Raw genomic sequence first — 10,939 nt, forward strand, 5'->3', positions numbered from 1 at the left:
AACATTTTTAATTTATCATTTAATTTAAAAGAAATAATTAAACTACCTAACTGACACAAAACTATATTTAAGATATTTTCAATTGGAATTTATTTAACCTTCAATTGAAACGTATTTTTTACCTTTGACTTTTGATTACTATTAATTGAAATTTTAGCTCAAATTACCATGGCAACAATTGACACATTTTTAAATATATGGTAAAAAGATATAAAATTATGCAACAAAATTTTTCTCATTTCATTTTCATTTTTTTAGGCTGAAGTTTTAATACAAAAAATAATGTGGCACCTGGTGACACACACTGGTCGTTCTTTTTTTGTAGCATTTAAACTTGAATAGTTAATTTTTAAAAACTTGAAAACTTGTTTTAAGCTTTGAAACTGTTTATTTTGATGATATTTTATTTTAAAAATATTTTAATATAATATTGAATAATAAATATAAAAATGAAAAACATTTTTAATTAATGTAGGTAAAACAACGAGTTTAATATCACTATTGTTTCTTAACATTAATAAAAAAAATTTGCCTCAGTTGACAGCAAGCTATAGTGCAAAAGACCATCTGCTAAAATATTTCTGTTTATTACTGACTATATAGGGAACGAATAGGTGTAGTTGAAGATAAAATATCGAAAGATTTAGGTATAATGTACAAAGATAAGCAGTTATTAAAGCATTCTTGTTTAAAAAATATTTACTTTTCATTTATTCATAGCTACCTAGGCTATGCGAACATTGCTTGGTACAGCACTAATGCAACAAAAATAAGAAAATTACTAAAGTAAACAAAAACAGGCTATAAGGATAGTTTCAAACGTAGATCATTTCTCACACACAAACACTATTTAATGAACTCAATATCCTAAATGTATATAACCTAAATCTCTATTATGTTCTTATTTTCATGTTCAAACTTGATAAAAATATTTTAACAACCTTATTTTATCAGCTTTTGTAAAAATAAATCACATACCCTACTAGATTTTCAAAATACTTCAATTCAAATTCAAATTCAGTTCAGTTCAAATGCAACTACTTCAATTCAAAACTTATTATTCTGCAACTAACTTCTTTATTGTAAACCGAAGACCAAAGTTACGGAACATAATATTAAATAATGAACTGAAAACTAATTATTCTCTAAACCAAATCAAAATAAAACTTAAGCAACTACTTCCATCAAATGAAAATGAATTTCTTCTTTAAATTAGAAATCAATAATTATTTGTAAAATTTCTTTAAATTAGAAATCAATAATTATTTGTTAATTAATTACAATAGGTTATTAATCAGTGGCGTCCCGAAGAGAATGGCATGGGGGGGGGGGGGTGAAATATGAGAGGATGAAAGAGTAAGCAGCGTTATTTATTTTGATAGGTGTAAAATTAACGATACTATTTTTTCTTCATAAAAATTTGTAGACTTTTAGCATTAGGATAAGTATGGTTTGTTGATGCTGATATGATATTAAATGAATTGAATGTACACTTTCACTTTCGTTTGTTTAATAATCTCGAACTCGAACTTGATCGGATTTTTTGTAATTTCGATCGAACTCGATCGAAGATAAAAAACTTAATCTTGCACAGCTTTAATGTACATATATTTTATTATTTTCAATGATAATCTTCTTTTTAAGAAACTTATTTTTATTTTTGCGTTGTTTTTAATGCTTTACTTTTACTTTTTACTGTTTTTTTGCTTTTATTGATTTGGCAATAAAAATTATTATAAATTTAATTAAATAAGTTAAATTATAAATTGCTCTAACAATAAAATGTGTTTTATATAAAATTATATTTTCTTATTTTTTCAAACCAATTCTTAAATGTTACTTTTATCATTTTAATATTTTATTAAACTTAGTTCTTTTATTTCACAAAACAATTCTTAAAAATTCTTTGAAAAACTATAAATTTTAAACGCTAAGCGATATATTTACATTTTCTTTTATAATATTAATTCAGAGGTTAATAAATAATATATTGAAACTATATATTATTGTTAAACTATATTTTATCTAGTAATGACGCATTTTTTGGGGCTTGGTGATTTAGTCCCGGTCTAGTAATTATTTTTTATAAGCTACAACTGAAAAAAAAATTTTTTATTGATAAAAGTGTAAATAAATAAATATTACTTTACAATATGCCAGCCGAGAACCAAGAGGCTGTTTGTCCACATTTTGTGTTTTTTCTGTTTATTATTAATAAATATTCAAAAATCAATGGAGTCGCGTCCAATAAATCTAGTCTCAAGAATGATACAACTTTTAAAAATACTTGAAAAATTAGTCAGAAATTCTGGCAGAAAACCTTTAAATTTTAAAACTTGATTTCGCGCAAACATATAAAATGATAAACTTGATTTCTCGCAAACACAAAAAATGATAAACGGCCTTTTGGTTCTCTGCTGACAAATTGATGACAATGTATTTTAAAAAGTTATATATTATTTAAGCATTTGACAAATAAACTCTTTTTTTATTTAAAACGTATGTTTGTTGTTGCAAAAAAAACTAAGAAGGAAAAAATTATAAAGCAAAAAAATTTAATTTTTGAAATAAAGTATTACACATGTTGAAATATAACGCAAAACATCTAAAATGCAATTAACTAAAATATGGTTGTATACACACACGCACGCACACACGCAAGATCGTGTGCACAGTAATGAAAATAATTAAATAATGAAAAACAGTCTGAGATCTGAAAATATATTGAGAACTACCATAAACAATGGAATATTATAATTTTAGATTATTCGAGTATTTCTAATATTAGAGGAGTTGTTTGTAACCAAACCTAAACTTTTTATATTTTTTTTTTTTTCCCTCTTTAACACCCGGAAATAAATTAAAGGTAAAATAAGCTATAATAAAATAGTCAACAATTAAATTAAAATCAGCTAAAACGACACGGCGCTCGCAGTTGTTAGCATCAAATGCTTATAACCAGCCGGTGTGTTTTCCATAAAATATTAAATCTCTTTTCTTTAAATTTCAAAACTGGAACGTTTCTTTCAATATTAAATCAACATCAGCTTGCAGGTCTTCGATAGGTTGCATGAATTTAATTTTTTTTTTTTATTGATTATCAGTGAATAGCAAGTTTGATTTTTCAACAGCGTGATAAACAGAGTTCCCAAGCAGAATAGTTTAAATATCTTTTATTTTTATTAAAAAACGAGTGGAAGTAATTTTAACTGTACTTCAAGACACAGAAAAATGATTTTAAGAATGCTCTTCCAGCGTCTATTTTGCTAAGAAAACTAATATCATATTTGCATAGCTCAAGACCATATATAAGCTTCGGCACAGTTAAGGTATTGTACAAATGAACTATAGTTGACGGCTGGCAGTAACGAATCCCACTATCAATTAGAGAGATTGCAACCGATTGAAACTGAGATATACGCTCATTTAAATTTTTTATTTGGATTGTTGGAATTTTGTTTTTGCTAGTATCGTTATCACATTGCTAGTATCGTTATCACATTGCTATTATCGTTATCACATTGGAAATGTTTTGTTATTCTTAAGCTATTTATTTGTTTGAAAATAGTTGTAAAAAAACTGTTTCGTTTGTCGTTAAAATCTTGATCAATAAATAAAAAGTTTAAAAAGTTAAGATTATAATCCAAAAAGTAAGCAAAAAAAAAATAAATTAATATTTTCAATTAAGGTGGTCGTCTAATAAAAAAATAAAAAAAAACAATTTGTCGGAAAATTTATTTTATTTTTCAGCATAAAGAAGTTATATTTGTATTATATTAAAAAAAAAAAAAAAAATTATTTACGTTCTTTAATGCTGAATCAGCAAAAAAATGCTTAAAACATCACTTTCTTAAAACAAAGAGTTCTAGTTATCTGTACATTCGTTTTGTATAATGTTTGGTTTGCATGCAGAATATACATAAATTTAGTATGTGAACCAGTAAAAACTTATAATTATGTTTAGATCCATAATGGTAGTTCTACATATTTGGGGGAAATTAAAAAAAGGTTAAAAATCAACAAAAATCATCCCGTAACTCCTAAAATACTCAAATAATTAAATAGATTCTATTCACCATACTAACTTATATACAGATAAACAAACCCTGAAAATTTCATTCAAAAATAATTCATAGAAGCTGAGATATACTTGTTTTAAGTTAAACTATCAAAATAAAAATAAAAAAATTAAAATGATCATTTAGAATAATTATCTTCTCCGTCCTGGTGTTTTTCTTTATTAATAAATCCTTTTAGGCTTTAAGTTTCTTCATTCTTAAGAAAGTTTATATTATCAAGTTTGGTTAATTATTTTGGCTCAAAACAACTAAAAAATTGTTGCTAAGGATATTGCTAAGGGAACAAACTAATACATGTCATTATAGGAAGTAAATTTTGGAAAAATCTAATTAAAAAACATGTGTAAAAGTATATATTTTCTGAAAGAGCAAAAATTTCATATTTAGACTATGCCAATAACAAAAATTTGATTTTTTACATATTTTTTACTAGACGACCACCATAATATTTTCTTTAACATGAAGGTAAGACGTTAACATGAAGATGAGACTTTAACATGAAGGTGAGACTTTAACATGAAAGTGAGACTTTACCATGAAGGTGAGACTTGTATCCTAATACAAAAAGAAAGCGCTTATTAAAGTAGAAACACCTCAGAAATTATTTTGTTGTTTTATGGAAAATTTATCATAGGTTCACAATTTTGAAAACAAGTTTTAAAAGTTGTTATAGGTTTAATTAAGCCTTAGTAATTTTAGCTTTCTTCACAACCACCATAGCAACGGAAGTATTTTTAACCTTTTTGAACTTCCTAGTTAAATGCGCTTCAGCAGTGCTCCGTGATAAGACCGTAAAGAAACCTGGGAACACGTTAATAACAACAGCAAAAAAAAAAAGCAAACACTATTTTCCATTTCTCAAAACAACCTTCGGTTAAATACAAATACTGGATTGCTCATGATTAATACTTAAGAAGAGATTAAGCTTGCTGAATTAAAAATCAAACTAAAATAAATCTGAAGAAACGAAAATTTTTTGTAAAGAAAAACTGGTATGTAAATAATATTTATATAAATATAGATATGACTACGAGCAATGTAAATATGGAATCACCTGTTGTAGATTTTAACATAAATGTTGCACAAGTGTTGCAGTGTAAATAAAGTTTAATTGTAAATAATAGAGCTGTTAATTTTAACTTAATTGGTTTTGACAAAAATAGTTTTAAAAAAAAAAAAAGTAAACATTTTTCTACAAAACCAACAACTATTAACTTAATTGTATCATATTGTTTGATAGAGAAATAATTCAATCTGTAGTTTTTACTTTAAGAGGTCCACAATGTATATCTCCAGAATGTTATCTCCAGATATAAAAAACAAAGAAAAAAACAAGAAAACTTTTTATCTGTTTGCAAGCTGCAATGTTTGTGGTTATATAAAAAAAAATTTATTTATCAATATCTTTTTTTGTGTGAAGATTTTACATAAAAGTCTAAATTATTTTGATATTTTTTATGTATTTTTAAAAGTTGATTTTTTCAGAGGAAGGATTTTAAAGATTTTAAAGATTTTTTTACTTTTAATTCTTTAGATACGTTGGCCAACATATCTAAAGAATTAAAAGTAATACAATAATGAAATTTTTTAACCTAATTTTGGTCCAATATATTACACCATTAAAAATTCACATGAAAAATCTGCTTTGCTCATTTTAAAGACAAATCTTTCAAGAATAAATATATAAAAAAGATTTTATTCAAAATATGTAGACATTTAGATACATTGGCTTGGGAATTTCAAATTTTTTTTGTTTTGGCACCGACTACAGGTGCTTTTTACCCAAAAAACTTAATGTTATTTTTTTAGTTAATTTTGTTATTTACTTTATGCATATGAATTTAAATTTATAAAATAATAGTTATTCAAAAAAACAGTTACATAAAAAAAAAATCTCTGGGGTTTTTAGCTTAGGACATTTACGGTATTTACACAGTAATTTTTTGTATTTCGAAATATATTCAAACCCAATTAATGTGATATATACACAGGAAATTAGAGTAAGTAATTTAAACTGAGACACGGTTTTAAGAAAATTCAAAATACTATTGTATGAATAAATAGTTTAAAAATATTAAAGCAGAGTTTAAAAATCTTCATCCCAACCAGAAAACTCTTTTTGCGGTTTTTCTTTTAAGGGAGAGAAATAGTCAAAATTAGAGTTATCTGTAATATTTCTAATTTTTGGAACAATAGGCGCCTGCAAACTTCTGTTGCGTAAACCGCTCCAATGGAAACCTTGATACCATTTGTGTTTACGTATATCGTCTACACCATCTTTTTGATTTCCTAATCGTTCCATAGGATTTTCTTTGCATAAGCGTTTTATTAAGTTTTGAGCATTTTTGGTAACTAGATTGGAAAATTCCAAAACTTCTATCCCCCTTAATATAATATTGTAAGTACTCATAGGGTCAGAGCTTGTGAAAGGAGGGTTGCCAACCATTAATTCGTAAATTAAAATTCCTAGTGACCAATAATCTGCAGAAGAATCGTGTCCTTTGTTAAGAATAATTTCCGGTGGTACATATTCAGGTGTTCCACAAAATGTCCATGTTTTGGTACCAGATGGAATTTTTTTAGCAAAACCAAAATCTACTATCTTTATGTAACCTTGGCTATCCATGAGTAAGTTTTCTGGTTTTAAATCTCTGTAAATAATACCACGTTTGTGAATATATTCAAATGCTTCAACAACGCAGGCTACATAAAAACGACAGGCTGCTTCTTCAAAGTAATCTCGATCTCTTAGGATAGTCCACAACTCACCGCCTAAACAAACTTCTAATAATAAATATACGTAGCGATCATCTTTGAAAGTTTTATATAGTTTTATAACAAATTGACTATCAAGTGACATTAAGATCTTTTTCTCATTAAAGACATGTTCTTGCTGTTTTGTTTCCACAACATAATGCTTTGATAAGCTCTTTAGCGCATAAGTGCGTTCTTTATTGCGTTTATCTTGTACTAACTCTACGCGACCAAAACCACCAACACCAAGAGTAGCAACCAGTTTAAAGTCAGTCAGTTTTGCGGTTAAAAATTCGGGTGAAATAGCGTCTGGAATTGTTTTACTACTTAAAGAGTTTGCTCGGGATACATTAACAGCTTTTCGCAATTTATCACCGTAATCTTTATTTTTTAAGTATGATAAATCACCAATAAAGCTCATAAAAATATCTCTTTCAATCACCAAGCAATGAACGCCACCAGTACTAGCAACAACACTTGCGGTTCGAACATCTTCTCCTAATAACGCCTTTTCCCCAAAATATTCACCTTGAGATAACTGACGAATTTCAACCGGTTCATCTTTACCTTCAATCATTTGCAACACTTTAACCAAACCTAAAAATAATAAGTTGACAATTAAACACAACAACCAAGATGACTAATATGTCGTAAGACTTTGAAAAGGTTTTTACTGCACACACGGTTTAATAAATTAAGCAAAAATTATCGTTGTGTAGGTTGGCGGTTAGGTTAAAATTAAATTTGACAATATGTTTGAAATGTTTGAATGTTAATAGTTTTGTTTAGTGAGCTAAACTAAACTTCTAACATACGTGTGTGCTTTTTTTTTGAGTGAGTTTTTTTTTTTTGGAGTCTACTAATATAAAAAAATACAAATACATAAGAAAATCAATTGCTGAAACTAGAGAAAAGAAATACATAGCCTAATCGTAAAGCCCAGTGTAAAACGTATTTTACAAAACCGAAACATGCAATAAGCATATTATACAGTAAATTCCCTTTTAACTTGAACCTCCAAGGGACCAAGAAAAACGGTTCGACTAAATGTTAGTCTTAAGCAAAGTAAAACAATTGCTTTTGCTTTCAAGGGACTACAGAAAACTGTTTGAGATAACAAAAGTTCGAGTTAACAGGTGTTCGACTTACCGGGAATAAACTGTGCATATATCATATATATATATATATATATATATATATATATATATATATATATATATATATATATATATATATATATATATATATATATATATATATATATAGGTATGTATGCATATATATATATATATATATATATATATATATATATATATATATATATATATATATATATATATATAAAACAAAATATAACGTATATGTAAAAATGACAATAAAAATAAATGAAGCGCTAAAAATTACCTTGTTTCAGAATATAAAAAGAATCTCCACGCTCCCCTTCTCTTACTATAAACTCTCCATCTTCATAAAACTCTTCTTCAATAACTTCTACAATTTTTAACAGAGTGTCGTTTGGTAGGTCTTTAAATACTGGAACACTATGCAAAAAATTGTAATGCTCCTCTCTTCTCATAATACCAGTTTTTTGCATTACTGCTTGAAAAACGTGTCTTTCCAAATACCATACTTCAACATCATCGATTGCTTTTACAGAAGCAGTGCGGGTACAATTGTAAAGAATAGCTAACTCGCCAAACAATTCGCCAGGCCTTAAGGGTTTTCCAAGAATTTTATCACCTTGACTTATTTCAAGCTGTCCTATATACGATACAAACAACGCATTTCCCATATCGCCTTCTTTAATAATGTATTCTCCTCGTTTAAAAGATTTTTGTGTCATAAACAAAACAATTTCTTTGACTTGACATTCTTCTAAGTGTTTCAAGAAATTATTTTTAAGTACGGCTTGACTTATAAACTCCTTAACGTCGGTACTTTTTGGTATTTTAGGAAAGTCTAAATTTTGGAGTTCTTTTCCACTTTCAGCAGAAACTGCAAATCTTTTGTTTCGAACTGTTTTAACTACTTCAATAAATCTAGCTTTTGGGTAATTCATTGAATGACGAGATAACGAGTTACCATTTTTATCTTCATCTTCTTCTTCAATAATGACATCGTTTGTAATATTAGTATTGCGAGTAGCTTCAATAACACTTTGCAATTGACGTATCTCTTTTTTTAAATTTAAAATCTCTAGTTCATACCCTGAAAGTTTTTTATTTTTTTCATCAATTAACTCGTCTTTTTTTTTAAGATCTTGTCTTAATTTAGGGTACAAGTGTTTAAGTCTTGCAAAGTCAAGTTTTTCGCCATCGACTGTCATTGTGTCAGTACTTTTACGCAAACTTGCGCTGTTACCCATCGCGTACTTTCTATTTCACTAATCCTTTTTTTCTTCAAAATTTCAAAACCCTAAAAATCCAACATTCCATAATATATAAAAACGTATAAAAGAAGTTTACAGGTTTACAAGCAAGTTTCTTCGAATAATGGATGTTAAAACTGAATTTTAAAAACTCGCCTTAATATTTTAATTATCTTTCTGCAGGAACTCGTTTTTCTAAAGATCAATAGCAACATTTTACAATAGATAATTTGTAGACGAAATTCTAATAGAAGAAAATAAAGCGCTTAAGCAAATTGCATTATTTAACATAATTTTATTATTAGATATATATATATATATATATATATATATATATATATATATATATATATATATATATATATATATATATATATATATATATATATATATATATATATATATATATATATATATATATATATATATATATATCCTTACATGATATATAAACTTACCTACATGGTAGACAGAGGTATGCAAAATTAATTTACATCATTCATTACAGTACTATGATTGATTTTTTTCATGAAGAATTTAAGCTAAGTCTATTATTAATCCTAAAGAAAACAATTAATGATAATGTATAATAATACATAATAGTCATAAAAAAATATTTTATTTCTTGCAAAAGTTCCAGTAGATTGTCTTCTCTAAAATTTCGAACAGATTTTTTTTTGTTCGATTTTTATTTCCAAAAAATATATATTAAAAGTATTATCCTTGTAAATTGAAAAGTTGATTTGATACTTTTTGAAAACTTTTCCTCGATGTATCTCTTTCTTTTTAAACTTTTTAAAAAGTCATCGTAAAATAAAAAGATACAAACACCATAACGCTTACATAAAAATAAAAAAAAGTACTTGTACAATTATATACAACTAAAAAAAACGACCCTAAAATTCTTGTTGAAATATGAATATGTGTTTGTCAGTCTGTCCTAACATTTGCTTTCGCAGCAAAGTTATTTGCTTAAAATCTGTTGCTTTTTATCAAGAGGTTGAGCGCCATTCAATAAAAAATATCATTTCTAAAATAGAAATCTCTTTTACTTAGTGGTCCATCAGCGAATAAAAATATAGCTTTTTGAAATAAACAATCTTTAAATTTCAATTTGATAAAGCACCTGTTTTACAATATTATCTTGTCGAATTCATTTTATCTCGGAGTTAAGCCGGACTAAAGAAATAATATTCGTAAATTGAAAAACATCTTCCCATCCTTTTTTTTAAAAACTTTGTTAAGTTTTTTTACTTTATTCAGTAAATAACCGGTTAACTATTTGTTCAACATATTTTCTAAATGTGTTAATGTATTTCTCTTGAGTTGAAAAAAACAACATTTTCTAATCTCTATGACAACAGCATCAATATATATTTAAAAAATCCTTGCTTTAAAGACTAACGCAATTAGCGAGTAAACGGCAATGACGTATTTCTTAAAACGCGCCCTCATTATTAAGCGTTATCTTATATGTCAGCGTATTTTATAAAAATGATCAACTTCAGGATATTTATTTGAATTTTCAGATGATAAATTAATATATTAGGATTTTTAAAAAAAAAATTAGTTATAATCCCACATCAAAAAACTAAACGCTTACAAAACATTATAAGATTCGATAGTCTTTAAAACAGTTAAGCTGTATTGTTTCGCTATTTTGCTCTCCTGCTATTTAACATTACCCCCCACCGAATCTTGTTTTTTGAGTTCAAACTTTTGCTTATTTCATCAAATA

At 26.5% G+C, this 10,939-nt stretch overlaps 1 protein-coding gene across 4 annotated transcripts; it reads right to left on the minus strand.

The window, feature by feature from the left end:
- Window positions 1-6,104: 6,104 nt before the first annotated feature.
- LOC100199173 (cGMP-dependent protein kinase 1) lies at window positions 6,105-10,646 on the minus strand. Of its 4 annotated transcripts, none has more exons than XM_065809763.1 (4): window positions 9,660-10,646; window positions 9,358-9,396; window positions 8,238-9,248; window positions 6,105-7,430 (listed from the first exon to the last, which is right to left on the minus strand). In XM_065809763.1, the coding sequence occupies exons 3-4, from the start codon at window positions 9,196-9,198 to the stop codon at window positions 6,166-6,168; spliced, it is 2,226 nt and encodes a 741-aa protein (XP_065665835.1). In that variant the 5' UTR covers window positions 9,199-9,248; window positions 9,358-9,396; window positions 9,660-10,646; the 3' UTR covers window positions 6,105-6,165. The 4 variants fall into 4 exon arrangements, with proteins under 4 accessions (XP_065665835.1, XP_065665836.1, XP_065665838.1 ...); XM_065809764.1 differs by having other exon boundaries at window positions 9,664-10,507; XM_065809766.1 differs by having other exon boundaries at window positions 9,358-9,445; window positions 9,664-10,231.
- Window positions 10,647-10,939: the final 293 nt, after the last annotated feature.

This window comes from Hydra vulgaris, chromosome 11 (genome assembly GCF_038396675.1).
Source record: "Hydra vulgaris chromosome 11, alternate assembly HydraT2T_AEP".
Lineage (NCBI taxonomy): Eukaryota > Metazoa > Cnidaria > Hydrozoa > Anthoathecata > Hydridae > Hydra > Hydra vulgaris.

Excerpts from the sequence above, each read along its gene's own strand:
- LOC100199173 (XM_065809763.1), bottom strand. The coding sequence starts at position 9,198 with ATGGGTAACAGCGCAAGTTTGCGTAAAAGTACTGACACAATGACAGTC. Across the intron at positions 7,431-8,237 it reads TTTTTATATTCTGAAACAAG|GTTTGGTTAAAGTGTTGCAA; the intron begins GTAATTTTTAGC and ends TATTATTTTTAG.